Source organism: Sapajus apella, unplaced genomic scaffold (genome assembly GCF_009761245.1).
Source record: "Sapajus apella isolate SASKATOON/1434 unplaced genomic scaffold, GSC_monkey_1.0 scaffold61, whole genome shotgun sequence".
Lineage (NCBI taxonomy): Eukaryota > Metazoa > Chordata > Mammalia > Primates > Cebidae > Sapajus > Sapajus apella.
Genome location: NW_022437001.1, coordinates 1,425,787 through 1,448,331, shown reverse-complemented (window position 1 = coordinate 1,448,331; position 22,545 = coordinate 1,425,787). Strand labels below are relative to the sequence as shown.

Genomic DNA, 22,545 nt, shown 5'->3' with positions numbered 1-22,545 from the left:
CTCTGATCATAATGGATGGAAATTTAAAAATTATTGACAGAAAGAAATTTGGGAAATTCACAAGTATATGGAATTTAAACGACACAATTCTAATTAGCGGGTCAAAGAAAAAAATCACAAGGGAAATGAGAATTTACTTTGAGATAAATGAGAATGAAGGTGAAATATACCCAGATTTACGAGATACAGTAAAAGCATTGTTTAAAGGGAAATATATAGTTGTGAACTCATATGTTAAAAGAAGAGGAGATAGGTCAAAGCAGCAACCTAAGCTTCTTCTTCAACACATTGGAAAAAGAAGAACAAACTCAAAGCAAGCAGAAAGAAAACAATAAGGATTAGAGCAGAAGTTAATGAAATTGAAAATTTTAAAAATGAAGAAGATAGGTGAAATAAAAAGTTAATTTTTGACAAGATTGACAAACCTTTAGCTAGACTGAGAAAAAAAGAGGGAAGTCTCAAATTACTAAAATGAGAAATGAAAGAGGAGGATATTACTATCAATCTTACAGAAATAAAAACAATTATAAGTGATTACTATGAGCAACTGTATGCTAGAGGATAACTTAGATGAAATAGACAAATTCTAGAAAGACACAAACTTATGAAATTGAAAATCTAAATAAATTTATATCAAACTAAGAGATTAAAATAGAAATTTAAAAAGCTACTCACAAAGAAAAGCAGACCCAGATGGTCTCACTGGTGAATTCTATCAAACATTTAGGGACTAGTTAAAAAGTAAGGTCAGCAAAGTGGTGGAATAGGAAGACCCAGGTCCTTATTCTCTCACAGAGAAGCCCACTTTACAAAAATTTATGCAAATTGCCTTTGTAAGAACTTGAGAAACTTTGTAAGAACACCAGTTAAAAGGTTGCAGCACAAAGCCAAGAAGAGACATATTGAATGTGCAGGAAAACTGGTGGCATTATTACCTGCTCTAGCCATGCACCTTCCCCACCACAGTGTAGCAAGATCCAGAGAAAACTTCCAACTACTGACTTTTGCCTTGTGAGGGAAAGAGAAGAGTGAATTGCTTGCTTGACATTGCTTGCTTCTTATGTTCCATCTGTTCATTGGGAAAAGGGGAATAAAATAGCTGCAAGACACTTAATTAAAAAACAACAAAACAGCAATAGTAAGTCCTTCCATCTCAGTAATTATTTTAAATGTAGATGGATTAAACACACCAATCAAAAGATATAAACTGGCTAAAGAGATAAAAAGACAAGATCCAAGAATATACTATCTGAAAGACACTCACTTTTGATCTAAGAACATGCATAAGCTGAAAGTCAAAAGATATCCTATGCAAATGGTAACTAAAAGAAAGCAGAGAGGGTTGTACTTATATTTAAAAATTAGACTTAAAGAGACACAAAAGGACACAAGAGATAAGAAATGACATTATGCAATGATAAAAGGGTCAATTCACTAGTAAGATATAAAGATTATATATATATATATATGCATATAAAAATTATCTATAAATATATGAACATAAAGTCAGAGTTCCCAAATATATGAACCAAATATTGACAGAATTACAGGGAGAAATAGACAGCTGCACATAATAGCAGGAGACTTCAATGCCCCAATATTTAGTGGATAGAAATATCAGACAGAAGATAAAGAAGGAAACAAGAGAATTTAAACAACACTATAAACCAATTAGACCTAACAGACATGTATCAAATACTTCATCCAGCAATGGCAGGATATATGTTCTTCTCAAATACACATAGAATATTCTCCAGGATAGACCACATGTTAGGTCACAAAACAAGGTTTAACACATTTACAAAAATTGAAAGCACACAAATAATTTTTTTCTGACTGCACTGGAATGAAACTAGAAATAAATAGCAGAAGGAAAACTGGAAAAATTATGAATACATACAAATTAAGCAACAGATTCTTGGGCCAAAGAAGAAACCACAAGGGAATTTAGAAAATATCTGGAGACAAGTGAAAATAAAAGCACAATATGCCAAAACTTATGAGATGCAGTGAAAGCAGTACTAAGAGGGAATTTTATAGCTGTAAATACTGAGGTTAAAAAAGAAAATCTTGAAGCAACAATCTATACATCTCCAGAAACTGGACAAAGAAGAATGAACTAAACTTAAAGTTATCAGAAGGAAGAAAATGATAAAGATCAGAGCAAAAATAAAGAATAGAAAAAAAAAATCAATGAAACCAAGACTTGGTTTTTTGAAACAACAATAACAACAACATTGATTAACCGTTAGCTGGATTAACTAAGAAAAAAGAGAGATGACTCAGATAACTAAAATTAGAAATGAGAAAGGGGACATTACAACTTATGCCATAGAATTAAAAAAGAGCATACCACAATTATATACCAACAAACTGGATGACTTAGAAGACCTGGATACATTCTTAAAAACATATAGCCTACCAAGACTGAATCATGAAGACATAAAAAAATCTGAACAGATTTACCTCTAGTAAGGAGATCAAAGCAGTAATAATAATTTCAAAATCTTTAAAAAAAGAAAAACCCAGGACCAGATGGCTTCCCTGATGAATTCTACCAAACATGTAAAGAAGAATTAACATCAGTCATCCTCAAATGCCTATAAAATTGAAGATCCAGAAACATTTTAAACTAATTTTATGAGGCCAGTTTTGCCCTGATACCAAAGCTAGACAAAGATACTTTGAGAAAACTAGAGGCCAGTATCCCTGATGACTATTGATGCAGAAATCTTTAACAAAATACTAGCAAAAAGAATTCAACAGCACATGATAAGGACTGTACAACATGGCCAGGTGTCACTTATTCCTAGAATGCATTGATGCTTCACCATATGAAAGTCAGTCAGTGTAATATACCGCACTAACAGAATGAAGGACAAAGTCCACAGAGTAACCTCAATTGATGCAGAAAAAGCACTTGACAAATTCAACAACCTTTCATGATAAAAACACTCAACAAACTAGAAATATAAAGAAACAACTTCAACATAGTGAAGGCCTTACATGAAAAGCCCACACCTAACATCTTACACAATGGTGAAAGACTAAAAGCTTTTTCTCTAAAATCAGAAACAAGGCAAGGATGGCCACTTAGAGGTCCTAGCCAGAGCCATTAGGCAAGAGAAAGAAATAGAAGGCATTTAAATTGGAAAGAAAGAAGTTAAACTGCCTCTGTTTGTAGACAACATGATCATATATATAGAAAACCCTAAAAAGGTCACCAAAAAAAGTTAGTGCTAACAAGCAAGTTCAGTAAAGTTGCAGGATACAAAGTCAACACACATAAATAATTTCCGTATATTAACTATGAAAAGGAAATTTGAAAAAGCTATTTATAATAGCATCAAAAAGAATAAAATACTTAGGAATAAACTTAACTGAGGAGGTGAAAGACTTGTACACTGAAAACTATAAAATATTATGGAAAGAAATGAAAGAACAAATAAATGGAAAGACATTCCATGTTCATGGATTGAAAAACTTATTTTTTGTTAAAATGGCCATATTACTCAAAGCAAGTTACAGATTCCATGCAATTTCTTACAAAATCAGAATGGCATCTTTTGGGCAGAAATAGAAAAAAAAATCCTAAAATATATACGAAATCTCAAGGTACCACGAATAGCTAAAATAATATTGAAAAAGAAGGAAAAAGTTGGAGAGCTCACACTTCCTTATTTTAAAACATATTACAAAGCAATAGTAATACAAAACAGTGTGGTACTGACATAAAGACCAATGAAACAGAATAGAAAACAGAATGAAACAGATAGGAACCCTTGCATTATGGTAAATGATCTTTGACAAGGCTGCCAAGAGTACACAATAGGAAAGGATGGTTTCATCAACAAATGATACTTGTAAAATTGGATATCCATATGCAAAAGAATGAAGTCGAACCCTTACCTTACACAATATAAAAAATTAACTCAAATGGATCAAAGACCTAAACATAAGATCTAAAACTACTAAACTCCTAGAAGAAAACATAGAGAAAAACTTCATAGCAATGGATTTTGTTATAATTTCTTGGATATGACACCAGAAGCATAGGGAAAAATAGACAGGTGGGAGTACATTAAACTTAACAAGTTAGGCATATCAAATGAAATAATCAACAAGGTGAAAGGGCAACCTACAAAATGGGAGAAAATATTTATGAGTCATATATGTGATAAGGGATAGTATCCAGAATATATAAAAAGTTATATAACTCATCCCCATCAAAAACCCAAATAATATAACTTAAAAATGAACAAAGTACTTGAATATTTCTACAAAGAAGACATACAAATGACCAAAAAACGTATGAAAAGATTAGAGAAGTGTAAATCAAAACCACAATGAGATATTATCTCATATCCATTATGGTGGCCACTCTAAAAAAAAATAGAACAAAGTAAGTGTTGGTGAGAATGTGTAAATACTGAAACCTTTGTGCTTTGTTTATGAGAATGTAAATTGGTGCAGCTATTATGGAAAACAGCATGGAGGTTTCTCAAGAAATTAAACATAGGATTACTGCATTATCCAGCAATCCCACTTCTGAGTATATATCTAAAAGAATTTAAAGCAGGATCTTGAAAAGATATTTGTACACCCACATTCCTTGCAGCATTATTCACAATAGCCAAGAGGTTGAAGCAACCTAGATTGTCCATTGATGGATGAATAGATAAGAGAGTATGTCATATATACACTGTGGAATAGAATGTTATTCAACCTTAATAAAAGGAAATCTTGTCATATGCTACAACATGAACTTTGAGGGTATTATGCAAATGAAGTAAGCCAGTCACAAAAAAGACGTAAAGACATGAAGACGTGTAGGATTCCACTCATGTGAAGGATCTAAAATAGTCAAACGTAAAGAAACAGAGGGTAAAATGATGGTTTCCTGGAGCTGGGTGGTGGAGAAAATGGGGAGTGGTTTGGTGGTTTCAGTTTTGCAAAGTATAAACATTGTAGAGATCTGTTGTGCAACAATGTGAATATAGTTACCACTAGTGATTTATATGCTTAAAAATCATTAAGATGTTAAATTTTATGTTATGTATTCTTTATCAGTTTAAAAAATGAATAATTTATACAAATTCTTCACAGAATCTTTCAAAAATCAGAAGAGGAAGAAATACATCTCAACTCATTCTGTGAAGCCAGTGTTATTCTGATTCCAAAACTAAACAAATACACCACAGGAAAACTATACACTAACAGCTATTATGGATATGGGCCCCAAAATTCTCAATAAAATACTAGCAAATGAAATTAGAGTAAGTAGAAAGGATTATACACCATGATCAAGTGGGATTTATTAAACTAGGATTGTAAAGCTGGTTTAAGATCTGAAAACCAATTAATGTAATACATCGTATCAACAAGATAAAGGAAAACATCATGATTATCAACAGCATACTCAACAAACTAGAAATAGAGGGGAATTTCCCAGCAATCTGATAAAAGGCATCTATGAAAAAGTCAGAGCTAAATCATACTTAATGGTGAAGAATGTTTTTTCAGTAAGATAAGGAATAAGATAAGATGCCTTCTCTCATCAATTCTGTTCAAGACGGTACTTGAAGTTCTAGCCAGGGCAAATAAATAAGAAAATAAAAAACATTTACATTAAAAGTAAAATAATCGGTGTTTGTAGATGACATGCTCTTGTATGTAAAAAAACTAAGGAATGCACTAAAAATTGTTAGAATGAATGAGTATAGTAAGGTTGCAGGATACAAGATTAATGTACAAAAATCAATTTACAATAACATCAAAAGAATAAAATATGAATAAATTTTACAAAAGAAGTGCATAACTTATGCTGCAAAAACTATAAAACATTGTTTAAAGAAGATCTAAATAAATGGGAAAACATCCCAATTCATAGACCCAAAGATTTAATATTGTTAATATAGGAATACTCCCCAATTGATCTACAGTTTCAGTGCTTTTCTATAAAATTCCTATCTGGCCTCTTTGTTGAAATGAATAAGCTGACTCTAAAATTCATATGGAAATGCAGCGGACCCAGAATAGTCAAAACAAACTTGAAGAAACAAGTTGGAGAACTCACCATACCTGGTTTCAAAACTCTAGAAAGCTACAGTAATCAGAGCAGTGTGGTACAGGATAGACATACAGATCAGTGGGACAGAATTGAAAATCCCTCGTATATCTATGGTCACTTAGTTTTCAATGAGATTTCAAGACCGTTCAGTGGGAGAAAGAATAGTCTTTCTAACAAATGGTGCTGGGACAATTGGCCATGTGCAAAATAATAAGGCTGAATCCTCACCTCATGCCATATAAAAAATTAACTCAAAATGAATCGAAGACCTAAAGGTAAGAGATAAAACTATAAAACTCTTACAAGAAATCATAGGAGTAACTCCTTGTAGCTTTGGCCATGTTTTCTTAGATATGACACCAATAGCATGAACAACAAATGAAAAAATTGATAAATTGGAAATTATCAAAATTAAAAACTTTTGCCTTCAAGGGACGGCAACAGGAACTTGAAAAGATAATTCAGAGTGGTAGGACATTTTTGCAAATCATGTATCTGATAAGGTACTTTGTATACAGAGTAAACACCTCCTACAACTTAATAATAAAAAGACAGATACATTCTGCTGCTCACCCTTAACAGTGAGCAGTTATGTAATTATTATATACTATTAATATGTAATCTGATAAAGTAACAGTGATTTGCAGGGGATACTGTGGCAATAGATAAGAAGGAAACCTAACTAAGCAGGGGAAAGGATGTGTTGGATGGTAATCTTGTGAGACAGAACAGAAAGATTTCTTAAGGGAGGTGATGCCTTAGCTAAGACTTTGAGAATAGATAGGCAGTGGAGGAGTCAGGAAAAGGCATTGCAGGTAATGGAACCACATGTGCAAAGACTTGGTAATGGGAACAGAGTATGTTGCTTCTAGCTAACTGCAAGTACATGACCTGCCCTGAGACTATGAGATGTTTTGGGTTAGGCTAAGTACAACTCTTTCTTTACAGCCTTGTTGTGGATTTCATTGGCCAGATTTTAAGCCCAGCCTGCCTAGAAGACAGACTAGCATTTATTCTCCCATACAAAGAATGAGAGCTTAAAATTACTTAAATTGCCCAGTAGATTGATAAAAGCTTACTCTCAAAACGGTACAAAGATTTTACAATACACCTTTGGGTATCTCCCCTATTTGGCAGTTTACCTTTTCTTTTTGGAAATCAGAGATTGATAGAATTCTTGTTTTTTAATGAACATCTTTGAAAAGAACATTATCTCACCCTCAGCACAATGGGAAATGGAGCCAAGGAAAATGTTTGCCCCAAAGCCAAGAGAGGAGCTGAGCTTGAGGCTAAGAACTCTGAAGGGAGACTTGGCTAGGTTATATGCAATTTTCTTTGAGCCCTGTCTTGTAAATAACTAATGTCATATTTGAAAATAACTCAGGAAAACAAATTACCTAAACAGGAGTGTGAGTGTGTCTGTGTGTGTGTGTGAGAGAGAGAGAGAGAGAGAGAGAGAGAACTGTAGAGGGAATGCTTATCTGTCTGGATCTTTAAAAGTTGGAAATGTGAGCACAGGCATTTCTGTAGGAGGGTAATTCTGCACTGTGGCATAATTCCAGACACTGGCTTTCTAATCAAATCCTATAGGAGAATTGATATCCTGAATACACGTTCTCTCTGGCAACAGCATGCTTTTTATCAAAACTGCTAAATAAAAAGAGAGGCCATTTTATTTTGTAATTCTGATTTATTTACCATCTGTGGGGAGTACAGTTATTGTTCCAACATCTGAACTAGAATATGTGTCTCTTGCTTCCCAGCTTTGTGTGGTGTCCCTGGCATTATTCAGAACTCTCATTGGTTTACATTGTGAAGATGTGATGTTACAGCTAGTTCTAAGGTGAGTTTCCTTTAAAGAAAAATTCACTTCATACTTACATTACTTTATATTCATATACTTTATCTTATTTATATACTTTATATTACTTCAGTCATATAAGCTAAATAGGGACCATGTGTCTAAGGAAAAAAATTTTCAAGAACATTATTTTCTGCATTGTTTCCCAAGATTAATTTTATTTATACTATTAAAAGTTTTTAGAGGGCCATATGTATTCTATTATAAATATGCTCCTGGAAATTATAAATAGAATGCTTGAAATGTTCGGAAGTATTATAAAAGCTCTTCTGTTCTGTGGCTCAATGTCTTTCTCCTGAAGTGCATTTAGAGGGGACTTCTGCTATTAAAAGCAAGTTTTCCAAATATAAAATACTTTTGATATGTAATTTCTTTGATTTCTGCTTTGATAATTGTACACACCCAATGTATACTCTTCAATCAGTATGCTTCAGTTAAATTCAGTAAAAATTTCATGAGTATTTGCTGTAAACTGAAAGGACTTATAAGGTAGCAAAGGTGTGTCCTTGGGATAGAAGTACAGGTGGGAAAGGTTTTATGAAGTGGCTGGGATTTGAAGATGAGTATTAGGAGTCAAGATGCACAGCTATTAAGAAGACATTCATTTGGCAATTTAATAGGGGACTCAGGAACACCAAATCCTGCCTTGGCCCAGCAGTGCCTCCTCTTCTCCAGAACCCTGTGAGAACCATCTGTTTCTGTGAAGTAAAGCCATGAAGCTTCCTTATTAGCTCATGATTGAGCCCCGAATCTCAGCACAGAACTCTAGAAACCCCGTTAGACCATGATGCACGTCTTTCCTTCTTTTTGTTAAACCCAGATCCTGAATCTTGGGGTTGACTACTCTAGTGAAACCCTACCCCATCACTGTAGGAAATGGACCCAGAGAGAATGTGGCCCCATAGCTGAGAGAGGAGCTAAGGGCTAGGGCTGAGAGGAGCTCCAGAGGGGGAGTTGCCAGGGTTTGTGCTCTTACATGCTCTTCCGTTGGTGTAGAAGCAAAAAGGAAAAAACGGGACTACCAGGGTCCTCCAGCATGCACTCCCTGCTTCTCTTTCCTTAGTGGACTCCCTGATCCTTCCTTTGACCAGTCCTGGGGAATAAGGGTGAATGGAGCTGAAAGTGGAGGAAGAGGGAAGAGACCTGAGCTTTCCTTAGTCCACATTGGGGTTTTGACGTGATTTGAGTAGAGGTTACTGAGAAGAAGACATTCCGGGTGAATGCAATAGCATTTCCAAATAGGTAGCTCTGGAAAAGCCAGGGGTGTCAAAGTGTGATCCTGGAAAATAGTTAGAAATGCAAATTCTTGGTCTCCTCTTGGACCTACTGAATCAGAAACTCTGGGGTTAGGGCCCAGCAAGCCATGTTTTAACAGACTCTCTAGGGGATTCTGATGCACTATTAAGTTTGAGAACCACTTTGTTTGAGGAGTGGTGCTGTGCAGGCAATAACATCTTGCAAAAGAGAGTGATTATAAAATAAGTCTGAGAAAGCTGGCGGTGGCGTATTGTGGAGGGCCTTACAGAATTGTTGGAAGACTATCACCTATTAGTTTTTAAGTTTAAAAGAGTTTTTGAACTTTTTAAGGTTTTAGATTAGGTCATCAGTAACTAATCTTAAGGATTAGCAGAAAACAAATCCAATCATAAAGAAACACCCTGGATAGCCTGGGTAGAGCATTAGTTATCTGTCCTAAAAAGATTATGTTAGCTCCTCATCAAGCCTTTACTGATATATGACAGAATGCATTAGCAAGGCCTGAATGAAATCCAGAACAACTTGGCAAAGCCATTTTTGGTGCCAAAAACCAGGCTTTTACTCCGAAGTGGGTAAAACCAGATGGCATTTAAATGTTAAATTCTGAAATACTGCTTCTTTGATGGCAGGAAAAGTGGCTGTCTTTTTCAGTGTACTTGGAAGCCTGGCTTTGGTCTGGAGGTACAGAGCTTCCCAGCTCTAGGTCACCAGGTCAGATTTAGTCCAGGTGGCGGAAGCTCTTGCTTGCTGGCTGTTCAGTGACCTTTACAAGGTTAGCTGTAATCACCCTTTTACTGCTCACATAGTGGTGTTTGTTGTGTTAAAAAAGTGTCCTCAGAGATGGCATCAGCAATGGCTTCTCTGGAGACCCAGACCTGCACATTATAAAAATGAAGAAATCAGCTCATGGTTGAGATACATATATGTACAAGTCAGGGCTAGTCATTTCTAGGGTGGGTGAGGACAAATATCCTGGGAAAGTACCTGAATGTTATGTTATCACAAGTTCTAAATGGAATTAAAAAAAAAAAAAATGCCAGACCTGAGGTTAGGAGATGGGCTTGACTGCTTGGTCGTAGGCTTTCTGGGACCAAGTTTCTTTAATGAGGACAATAGTGATAATAACAACAATAATATAGTTGCTCTTAATTGAATACTTCCTCTGTTTCGAATTGTGCTGTGGTGTCTGGGGGGATCCAACAAGTGAGAAACTGAGAGGACATACACAGAAGTCGGTTGGGCACATCATAGGCATGCAAGAAAACACTGGCTCCTGGTCTCCTTCCTCTGCACTGCTGATGTGACTTGACCTGTTCTGGTTTTGGAATATACTACCTCATAGGGTTATTGGGAGGATCAACTGTGGTGATGTCTGTGAAAATGTTTTGAAATGCTGTAAAGCAAGGTTGTCTAACCTGTGGTTTGCGGGCTGCATGTGGCCCTCGACAGCTTTGAATGCAGCCCAACATAAATTCATAAACATTCTTAAAACATTATGAGATTTTTTTTTTGCATTTTTTTCCTTCTTTTAGCTATCATTAGTGCTAGTGTATTTTATGTGTGGCCCAAGACAATTCCTCTTCTTCCAGTGTGGCCCAGGGAAGCCAAAAAATTAGACACCGCTGTTGTAAAGTATTACACACATTTAAGGGAGGTAGTTTTCTAGAAAGGACGTTTTAAACTAATGAAAATAATTCTTTCCTGATTTAGAATCTGTGTGAAAAGCAAAGACCATAAAAAATCTTTATTCTTCAAGTCATTTAAACATTAAGGGACATAAAAAATAGATTTATAATCCATCCTTTTTGTTTGTTGCTGCCACTGAAGTCATTTGAATATACATGATAAACTTGCAGATCTGAGAGGCAGTGGAGCAGTGAAGATTATGTGACTGCATTTAATGAAAGTATTTGTCATGTGATAAATAAATAATAACTATGTGTCAATTTTTGTTATAACCCAAATATTCATAAATACCAACATTTCAAAATGATGATCCATTTGTAACTGATACTAGTTTATTTCATTTGGCAAAATATCAGAAAAGTAAGGTGAAATAAGGTACCCCCAAAGACAGGATATTTTAGTGAGCAGAAAACCAAGGAGAAATTGTCCACCTCCACGGATGTGACATATGATAGGCCACAGGCAGGCAGGAAATGCTGACAAGCAGTGAAGTAACAAATCTCTGCCATGCTCCTGGAACCTCCCAGTTGAGACAAAATTTAATTGCTTAATACATTGAATGCTATTTCTGAATATTCTGGTGAGAGAGTTTTTTTCAGAAGTACTGCTCCATTGTCAGGGTTATGAACTGCCTTGCCTGCTGTGTTCAGATAGAGGTTGTTTCGCCTGAAGATAAGCTGTGTGTATACTTCAGGAACATTTTCATCTTGCATAGGAGATAGGGGTCTGGAGGAGAGGGGAAAAAAAAAAAAAACCCTGTAAAGCCTGCCAGCCTAGGGAAAATGAATAGGAGAAATATGGCCAGAACTTCTGTTAATCACAGATGATCTTTTTGAATTCACTAACATTGCTTTGTAGATTTTTGCCTATTGGTGTATTGTTGGGGTTATCATCATCTCAGTAGAAGCACTTCACTTAGCTCATTGTACTTCACTGCCTTGTTTTGCTTGTGTTTATGGTCAGTGTAGCACAGGGCAATATGTGTGCTTTGTTATCAATTGATTGTCACTGAATTATTTTAGAAGGGTTGATGGTTTACTTTAATGACCAATATCCAAGAAAGTAAGAAATGAGCCCAGGGTTGTAGAGGGTTGGGGCAATAATGAAAATCAGGGAGGACAATATGTTTTCCTGCTGTGTTGGGGGATGGCTTTGCATAATCTGGACCTCTAAAGTCAGATATTTATTAGTCTCTGATTATTTTTATAGTTTCGTGAATTTAAATCCTCAAACGAAATAAGTACAGTATAAATGAAAAGATAGTTTGATAACAAATAACCATACTAAATTCCTAAGTGATTTTTCTGCTATTGACAACCAATTCATTTTGATATTTGACATTTGGGGATAGTCTGGCATTTGTTCTGTTTCTAATCTTTTCCTGTAAATGTTGAAAAGACAGAGACAGAGGAGCAAGGTCTGTTTTTTTCTATTCATTCCTCTGGGATGATCCTTTATTTTAAAGATACAGCAGAACCAGGGCTTTTTTTCTTTTAAAAATTGATATATAATAGTTGCACATATTTTGGGGTTACATGTGATGTTTTGATGCATGTTTATACTTGTGTAATAATCAAATCGGGATCATTAGGATATCTATCATGTCAAGTATTTATCTTTTCTTTCTGTTGGGACCATTACAATTATTTTCTTCTAGCTATTTTGAAATATACAATAAATTATTGTCAACTGTAATGTCTCTACTGTACTATTAAATACTAGCACTCTATCTAGCTGTATTTTTGTACCCCTTAACTAACTTCTTCCCCCTTCCCTTCCCAGCCTCTGTAACCATGATTCTACTTTTTACTTCTGTGAGATTCACTTTTTTAGCTCCCACGTATGAAGAGAACATGCGATATTTGTCTTTCTCTGCTGGTTTATTTGACTTAACACAATGACCTCTGAGAACTGTTATTCAGAATAGTGGTGGGTTATTCATTTGAACAGGCTCCCCATTTCCAATTTCATCGACTCTCTCTTTCAACCAATAGGGATCTCCCTTGATTGATTTATTCAGAAGAAAATTTTTAGTTTCTACTGAAAGCGTGTATTTGTAAAGTTGCAAATTCGCAGTAACTCTTTATTCTAATATAGTTTCAAGCTACCCATTGGTAATATTTGATAAATAGCTTTATTAGCTTTGATCCAGCCATTTTTAATATTTCAAACAAAGAATAAATATCTATGTATATCAGCTTAAATCATGAAATATGCGTGGTTTGAGCTGTAAGCCGTCATTGCTATTGCAGCAGTATATAAAAGCATTGAAGCAGTTTACTTGTTAAATAATTAATGACCAAAATAAGTATACAGTAAATCCTGTGTAATCTGAATTTCTTTCGGCCTCACCAGCCTATGGGAAGAGTTCACACCAATGGCTACAGGACAGGTTTTCTCAGCTCTCACCCCAGCTACTTCATATAAAACCTCGGACCCGCCCCTGCCCCCAACACACACACAAAGTATCACCTGTCACTTCTAGGGATCACCAAATGAGAAGTCTTTTTGGTTTATTTGTTGTTGTTGTTGTTGTTTTAGAGGCAGGATCTCTGTCTGTCTCCCAAGCTGGAGTGCAGTGGTACTGTCACAGCACACTGCAGCCTCTGCATCCTAGGGTCAAGTCATCCTTCCACCTCAGCCTCCCGACCAGCTGGGACTACAGGTGCACATCACTACACCCGGCCAACTCTTGTATGTTGTATAGATACAAGATCTTGCTGTGTTGCCCAGGCTGGTTTTGAACTCTTGGCCTCAAGTAGTCCTCCCACCTTAGCCTTTCAAAATGCTGGAATTACAGGCATGAAGCACTATACCCCACCCCCAAGTGAGGAGTCTTACATATATGCATGAACAAATCTCCCATCACAGTTCCCACAGCAGCATCTGCCATGGTCCCCTCTTCTGCTCTGATCCCTTCTGTTGCTGCTGCTTTCTCTTCCCACCCTGCCACCCCCTGCCCCTGATCCTGCTATGTACCCTGGCACCCCTGTGTGGTGCTAGAGCAGCACTGCCTTCTCTGGGTGCCCACTGGGGTCCAGCTGTGCTTTGTTCACAGCTGGTGGGTTCACACAGAGGTGGGTGCTTCTCTCTCCTGTGTTATTCCTGGTCACCAGAGCATCTCTACTCACAGATATCCTTAGAAAAAGAGCTCCTTTATTTTCTGCCTATAACATCTATTTTTCCTCATTGCTAAGTTACCAAAGCTAAGCCAAGAATCAGAACAGACTTGCCCCGTTCCACACTTTTCTTTTTGTTCTTGTAACCTTCTACTTTCATGAAACTGAGCTTATGAAAACAGATGCCACCATATCAGACCTGCGGGTGTGTCTGGTTCTTACTGATAGCAGGTTAAGAATATATATCTGCCTATGGAGACAGTAGGAGGAGGGGATGAGGGCCACCTTGCCTAGATGGTTTGCTTTTTCTGAGAACTGAATGTTAAGTGGCAAGTTTGCCATATCATACCTGGAAAATATTATTAAAACCTTCAGTGTAAAGTATCACAAAGAGAGTGGAATCTTTATTCCCTCTCTGACTCTGGCTCCTGCAGCCGATCAGTCATGAATATCAACTTAGGTTTTACTCATTTGGATCAACAGGAGATGTGGGAGATGGTTGAATGTTTATAGGCCTGAAGACATGTCCTGAAAATTGTCCTTTTTTTTTTTTTAAAGATGGAATCTCATTCTGTCTTGCCCAGGCTGGAGTACACTGGGGTGATCTCATTTCACTGCAACCTCTTACCCGGCTAATTTTGTATTCTTAGTAGAAACAGCGTTTCATCATATTGGCCAGGCTGGTCTCAAACTCCTGACCCTCAGGTGATCCGCCCACCTCGGCCTCCCAAATGCTGGGATTACAGGCATGAGCCGCTGCACCCGGCCTGAAAGTTGTACTTTTTAATCTTTTTTAATGAAAATCTTAATTTTAGCTTGTTTTTCTCTGCACTATTTCATTCTCAAATGCTGAATACAGAAGCAAAAACATTCTGGCTGATTGAAAGGCTGTGATTGTTCACATAAGTGCTTGAGCTCATCTGTAATTGGCTGCACACATATGTGATGCTTGGCTCTGGCTACAAGTTCTTTATCCCATTTGCTCCATCTTTGTTTAAATAAGCAGTATGGTTTTTTCCCTGGTTAAGAAAGTAAGTCATTTAAACACACTTTATTCTAGCCATGAGGCCCACTGATGTGCTCCAGGTGTGTCAGAAATGGTTACTCAGGTTTTCTTGTTCCCAGGTTCATAATGATACTAAGATGCTTTTGATCATCAACCAAAAGTGTTTTGTGTGAAATGGGGGCCAGTGATCTTCAGTGAGTCGTTTTCCATTATATTTCCTCCTGGTCACCCGTGAGAATATAAGAGGTTTATACTATGGAGTGATTATTTGCTCCTGCCATTCAGTGCCTGCTAGAAGTCAGAATTTCTGGGATTATAAGAGAAATGATTGAAGCAGCTTCTTGCTGTGGTAGCACATTATATTGCGGAGGTAGACACTGAAGTAATTGTGATACAAGGTAATAGTGCTTAATAGAGGCCCATAAGCATAGTGGAGGGAGGGATTAGCTTTGTCTTGGAGTAAGAGCAGGAAACCTTCCCAAAGAAGGTGACACTGAAGCTGGACTTTGTAGAATGAAAGGCATTTGTCAGGTAAAGAAAAGGGGACAGCACAGGCCAGGTAAAGGTGACAGTGGGCGCACAGGCATGGAGGTGAAGAGGGATCCTTTAAGAGATGAAGAAGTTCCTGGAGGCTAAATTGTAAAGACCATTAAGTTCTTTGCAAAGAGATTGTTCTTTCAGAAAAAATTAAGCAAAGGAGTGAACTTTAGTGGCTGGTGAGATGATCAGTTGAGATTTGGGAGAAGATGGTTCGCCCCTGGCCACAGGGAGTCCCTATTATTGTTTAGTTAGTTCCAGTAATGGTTCAAGACATTGCAGAGACAAAATGCTGGTTCTTTTTGTCTTTCTAGGTATCTGATCCCCTGCAATCACATGATGCTCAGTCAGAGGTGGGCTGTGAAGGAGAGAGACTGTTACTCTGTTTCTGCGGCCAAGCTGCTCGCCTTGACTCCTGTCTGCTGCTCCAGTGGGATCACTCTGACGCTTGGGAACCAAGAGAGGGATTATATTCTCTGGTCAAAGTGTATGCATGACAGTTCAGGTAGGAACACGCTAGTGATGATCTTTAAACAAAAAGGATGCCAATTCCGTCTCACCTTGGAATATGTGTCCCTTTGGGTGGACAGGGAATTATGTAGTGGCTCCCATTTCTCTTATGAATGACTAGTTGAGATCCTTTTCTGCTTTGTAGGGAGTTATGGACACTTTGTAATCAGTATTAATTGAAGTGCCCAGACATTACCTAGTGTTCCCAGATCTTTATTTTACGTGGACTTTCTAGTGGGATCCTCAGAGTTGAATGTGAAAACATGTGCTAGCATGTCTTTGAAAATGAGATGGAGGTGAGAGGTGTGGAAATGGCTATTGCTAAGGCAGAATCAGCCCTTATTTTAATTTCTAAAATGAGCTGCTTATAGGAATCTGCCATAAGGATTTACATATTATATATCCCTATAAAACTTGAAATTTGTGATGACAGCAGAATCGGATGCATTTGATTGAAATGGCCATCTCTATCAACCTTGGCCCTCTGGCAGGCAGCTGCAACAAGGGGGCATATGTGTATCTTTGATGGTCATATGGCTGTTTCAATTCAGGAACATTCTGCATGTCCTGTGACCACCAGGAAATGCCCAGTCCTGATGTTGAGTCAAGTGTTTCTTGTCTATATTCTGATATCCACCCCAACAATGTCATTCTGTCCACCCAGCTACAATCCTCTTAGATAAAGTATATTTAAAAGCTGGGTTACTTGACTAAGAAAATGTCAGTACATTTGATATTAATGTGATTTCTAGAAACTAAGGTTGTCTTACTGTCTTGGTCTTTATATAAAGATACATGAAAATTAGCAGTTTATGTAACTATCTTAATTGTATTTTCCTGTTAGTATGGATAACTTATATCTTTGTACCTAAAAGTTATTATTTAAAACATATTTAAAAATTGATGTCTTTTAAAATTTACTATGAAAGTTTTTTCAAGAATGATTCTGTAGTTAACCTTGCCTCAGAATTCAAAATTAGAGTTAAAATTAGAGTCCATAATTTGCCAACTTCTTTTCCCGTGTGATCACTTTTAATGCTTTGAAGAAGGTAGTATTCCCATTTTACAGATCAACAAACAGACTCAGAGAGAGGAATTGATTTGTTCATGGTTATACAGCTACGTAGGTTCTCTGATTCCAGATTCCATGTTCTTTCCACTCTCCTACCTCTGGGGTTGCCTTACAGCAGACAAATGCCCTAATGGATGGGTGATGCATAGCCAGCTAGCTAGCCAGAGTAATTATTGTATAGAGGTAAATAACTTGCCCAAGAAAGTAGCAGAGCAAAGACTCAGGTTCTGCATCTTGGTTCTGCTACTCTCTTGGGCAAATTACTTAAGTTTTCTAAACTTTTTTTCTTATCTGTAAAATAGTACCTACTTCAAAGGGTTATTCTCAGGAAAGCAAGTGAAGACATGTAAAGCTCTTAGAAGACTGCCTGGTATGTCGTAAGTGCTCAATAAATATTGCTAGCAGTAGTATTGGACGTCTTTTTACATAACGTAGATGAGAGATAAACACTAACATTTTTAGCAGTAGAGCTGTAAAATATGAATTATGTCCACCCTAAAGCCCTGGAAATGGGTATCCTTAAAGGCTCAATTCTGACCCAGTCTGGTAGAGATTTAGAGCATGAAGAGACACGAGGTTTGCAATTGAAGTTAAGAATGGAGGTTGGTGTGAAATCGCCTGTGCTTGAATTGTGGCTCTTCCACAATTTGGGTTGGGTGTTCTTTCATCTCTGAGCCTCAATTTCTTTATCTGAAAATGGAGAAAATATTATCTACCATATGGGATTATTGGGAGAATTAACTTAGATAGCATTGATAAAGCACCTGCAGCATACTAGATGTTTAAGAAATGATAGAAAATATATTTTTCCCTGAGTCTTTTTCTTTTGAAGGAAAACAGGCAGATGTTTTTAAAGCTATTTCAGTAGTGAAGTTGGAAGTTTTAACATCAAAGACCGTCATGATAACATAAGCAGCATTCTTAGGTTAAAATGACTTTTGTAGTGAATATGATTTTACTCTAAGAGACCATTTAATAATATCAACATCCCCAGCAGTCCCCAGGAAGGCAGAATGAATTAATAGGCTTTTCTAAAAACCAGGATTTTTCTGCAAAACATTCTGGTTCTCACATTAATGGATTACCAGCCTTCCACTTTAGATTCAAAGTAAAAAACTCTAAGGTCATTACTCTGTGGCAGGTAGTATATCAGGTGTATTACCTAATTTAGTCCTCTCAACAGCCTGAGAGATTGCTATCATTAGCTCTTCTTTCTCTAATGACTCATACCAGATCATAGTTTTCCATTGGCTATAGCCACTATCTGACTGGTTGTATTGGTTTTCCATCTTCTGTGAGGGTAGAGTTTCTATTATTAGTCTTTGCTTCTTATGTTCTAACCATTTTTTATTATTCAGAGGTCATTTATTCAAACATAATTAGACCCAAAGTAGCTAACAAGACACAGTCTTAGCCTGAATGGGTCACCCCCCCCACCATCCACTACCTTTGCCCTTCACCTCCCTTGTTCTGACCGTCCTCTGCCTCCTGTGCAGGGCCTGTGGAGCGGCCGTTCCCCGAAGCATTCTCCCAGTCGGCCTGCATTGTGGAGTATGGGAAAGCCCTGGACATCAGCTATCTGCAGTATCTGTGGGAGGCCCACACCAACATCCTCCGCTGTATGAGGGACTGCCGTGTCTGGTCTGCCCTGTATGACGGTGACTCCCCCAGCCCTGAGACATTTCTTCAGAGTCTGACAGAGGAGGGCAGTGCGAGCTCGGCCTGCACTGTGTTTGGGCTCCCGCAGCAACTCCCCAGGAAGACAGGACCTCAGCTGGCTCCCAGAAAGGACAAGGGTCAGACAGAGCTAGAATGGGATGACAGCTACGACCCTGGAATCTCCTCAGGGGCTGACGTGGGCTCCCCGGGGCCTTATGACGATCTGGAAGCTTCAGGCCCCCCGGCACCCATTGATCCCCCCAAACACATCCAGGAGATGAGGAAGAATGCCATCCTGCTCTTTAAAGGGTCCTACATCGAAGAGTCAGACTTTCAAGATGATGTGATAGTGTACAGGCTGTGTGCTGAGAAGGACTCTGAGGATGCGAGGGATTCTCAGGAGAAAGCTGCTAGGCCACCAGCTGAAGCCCAGGCTGAAGTTCAAAGTGTCCTCATCAATAATGGCCCCCTTCTTAGCCCCCAGCCAGACACAGATTCAGAGGAGGAGTGCAATAGGGACAATTCAGACCCATTTCATAGTGAGCCCAGGGAGCCAAAGCAAGAGAGGGAGCCTGAAGCAGCCCCAGAATCCAACTCAGAGTTAGCATCCCCTGCCTCTGAGGCAGAGTACAGCTCTAACCTGATGGCCACTAATCCGGAGAGTGAGGATCTTATTGCCCAGTATGACCAAATCATTAAAGAGCTGGATTCAGGTGCTGAGAGCTTGATGGAACAGAATTTCCCCACACCTGATCCCTTGCTTCTCACAAAGGAGGAAGAAGGGAAGGAAGAAGACAGCATAGGAGAAGAGGAGGAGGAGGGGAAGAAGGAGCTAGAAGAGGAGGAGGATGACTTTGACTCTTTTATTGCGGAAATGCCTGCTGTAGAGACTGTGCCTTCCCCATTTGGGGGGAGAGATGAGACTGCCTTTGCCAGTGGCCATCCCGTGAGGACTCAAAGCACCCCATTCACAGGTGACGATCTTAAGTTGCTTTGTGGTTTCTGCTTTTGAAAGTACTTGTACATATTGGAACAGGAAAGTGAGGTAGGCAAAGGTAAGGAATATTACCGGTTTATCTAACAGAGGGCTGAACATATTTTTGTAAAGAGCAAAGGGGGTGATTTTCTTTTTATTTTGTTATTCTTGCAATTATTATTTTATTCCTCAAGTTAGAGGTTAGATTTTATTATTTAGTAACTTCTTTTGCTGTGTCAATATTAAAGTAGTAGGACTGATTAAACCACACAAGAATCCAGACTTCTTATATAATGACTTCATTTATTCTAGTGTCACCTATTTTTCTCCTTCGCACTTATTTACATTTACTTTTAACAAATGACTGTCTCCCCCACTAAAATGTATGCTCTGTGAGGGTGGAGCTCTATCCTTAGCACTGGAACAGTGAACAGAGCACAGAATAGGAGCTCAGAGTCCTTGCTGGGTGACAGTAACTGTGCACACACATCAGAGGCATTGGGGTTAGCCGTGCCTTTGCCTGAGAGCTCATTTCAGAGAATCACAAAATCTTTATTCAAAAATAAGTAGAGTGGACCACATAAACTAATAGCTCTTTGAAAAAGTGGGTGTGTTTGATGATACACCCCCAGGAACAGGTAGAAATCATGCAAGAGATGAAGGGATAGGACTGGATATACAGATAGGCAGATTGGGGTGAGGAAGTTTGACAGTAAATATCATTAAATATTAGCCAACAAAATCTACATCTACAAATCCTGGTGCAGAGGGGAGTGCCATAGATGAGAGGGCTCAGGAAGCTCAGGGAAGGCCAGGGTGGGACCACTGGATGGTGTTCAGGTAGCAAGGAGAGGGGCTGGACGACGGTAGCAATGGAGGGTGATGGTTGCCTCGGAGCCAGGCTGGGGTGACTCACTCTACCATTTAGCAGCATGTCGCTTTAGCATCCCGGGCCCTCCATTTGCCCTTGTGAGGACTGAATGAGATACTGGGAGGTCATTATTCATTTTATGACAAGTAACTCCCAGGAGAAGCCTGGTGAGGAGAGACTGTGCTCCTACCTCTTGCAGTAACCCCAGATAGATGAAAACAGATTGCCTTCCGGTCCAGCTAGCCAAGTAGGCTATGTGATTTCAAGGAGCTCTTCCAGCCTCCTCCTCTGATATTTATTCATCTATTTACTGATGCCTGAAGATTTATACATACAGGAAAAAGCTTTTAATTCCACAATTAGAGGCTTGCGGTTCTAGTTGAGATAACGTTTCAGTGTGAATGAGTTTTAATTAAAATACAATCAGTCAGTCAATCATAAGTAAAATGGATTACTTATCCCAGTTGATAAGGGGGACAGGGAGGAGGGAGCTGGGAGAGTTCACTCGGAAAGAGCAGTAGTAACCTACCCTGTCACAGCTTGCCTTCTCGTGGGACATCTGGGCTACCCATGGGTATGAAGATTATTCTTTAGAATGCCAGCTTTCTTACAGAGGAGCTTCATTCCTGGAAATGTGTAAATAGAGGAAAGAGAGTAGAGCTCAGGGCAAGAATAAAAAGCTAATCCAACATCTTATTAAATAACATCAATATTTTACATATAATACACCTGAGAGCTGACAAAAGATAATGCCAGCTTTTTGATACATACAGGTAATTGTAGCTAAAACCTTGCCTGTTTCCTCCTTTGAACTTTGTACACAGCTTTAGGAAACATCTTCTCTCTTCCCACCTTTGTGTGCTTTGTAGTTTCCAAACTTCGGAGTGTGTTCTGTAGCATCAGGCTTAACTTCTTCTCTCCAGGGCATCTGATTTCCACTGAAATGAGTTCATTTCCCAGCAAAATCAAAGCATTCTATTTGTCTAATTTTATTTATTCATGTATTCAGCAATCTTTTATTGATCCCCTGGTGTTTGGCAGGTTCTATGCTGGGAAATAAGGACACAAAATTAAAGGAATTCATAGACCTTCGGAAGGGACCCCAACAAAGACGTGTGCTCTCTTAGTGAGAAATGTATTACTAGTTGTCATATGCCAAGTCCAAGGGGAACCTAGTGAGGGGAGTGGGAATGGCCTAACAGAGGTGGGGCATGGACAGTGCAGGGAAGTCCCCAAGTGAAAGCAGGTGAGAATGATAGTCCAGGCAGAGGAGACAGCAGGAGTGAGACTGAAGAGCCCTCCAGCCTGTGGGGTGTGACCGCTTGGATTACATGGTATGGGAGGTGAAGGAGGAAGGCAGAAAGCTTGGTTGGTGCCAGCTTCTAGGGAGCCTTTGGGCCAAGCTGAGGAATGGAAACCTTGTGCCCTGGCTCTGAAGAAGCCCTAGGAGTTTAAAGTTGAGGGATGATGTGACTGAATCTGAAAAAGGCAGCTTTGGTAGGAGTGTGGGGAGAGCACTGGAGTGGGGAGAGGTTGGTGCCAGGAAAAACAAGTGAGATACCCTTATTGCTGTATCAGTATTCAGAACGTGCCAATGCTCTTATCTAGTAATTCTGTTTCCAGAAACGTCCTCAGAGCTGTATTCACACTTACGTGCCAAGATGTATGTACAAGGGTGTTCACTGCAGCATTGTTTAGAATAGAAAAAGGCCAGAAGCAACCCAAATGCCAACTAGTAGGAGACTGGCTTGCTTGTGCAACACCCTAGCAAGCTAACATTTTGTGGTCCTGAGATGAGACAGCTCAGTGTTGATATGAGGTGTGGTCTTCAGGGTGTATTGTTAAAAATACTAGGACACACACACACTCCCCCGTCCCCTCTCCTTGGCAGGCAATATAATGTGTTGGTTAAGAGCACTGG

The 22,545-nt window shown here is 38.6% G+C and overlaps 1 protein-coding gene across 4 annotated transcripts in view; it reads left to right on the top strand.

Moving 5' to 3' along the window:
- Positions 1 to 22,545, top strand: part of FAM160A1 (family with sequence similarity 160 member A1) — a 278,667-nt gene that overhangs the window by 239,034 nt on the left and 17,088 nt on the right. For all 4 annotated transcript variants that reach the window (XM_032246417.1, XM_032246416.1, XM_032246414.1 and 1 more), the window contains 3 exons: positions 7,834 to 7,913; positions 15,851 to 16,041; positions 18,615 to 19,751. In XM_032246417.1, the coding sequence (XP_032102308.1) occupies positions 7,834 to 7,913; positions 15,851 to 16,041; positions 18,615 to 19,751 (1,408 nt within the window). The remainder of the gene's footprint in view (positions 1 to 7,833; positions 7,914 to 15,850; positions 16,042 to 18,614; positions 19,752 to 22,545) is intronic.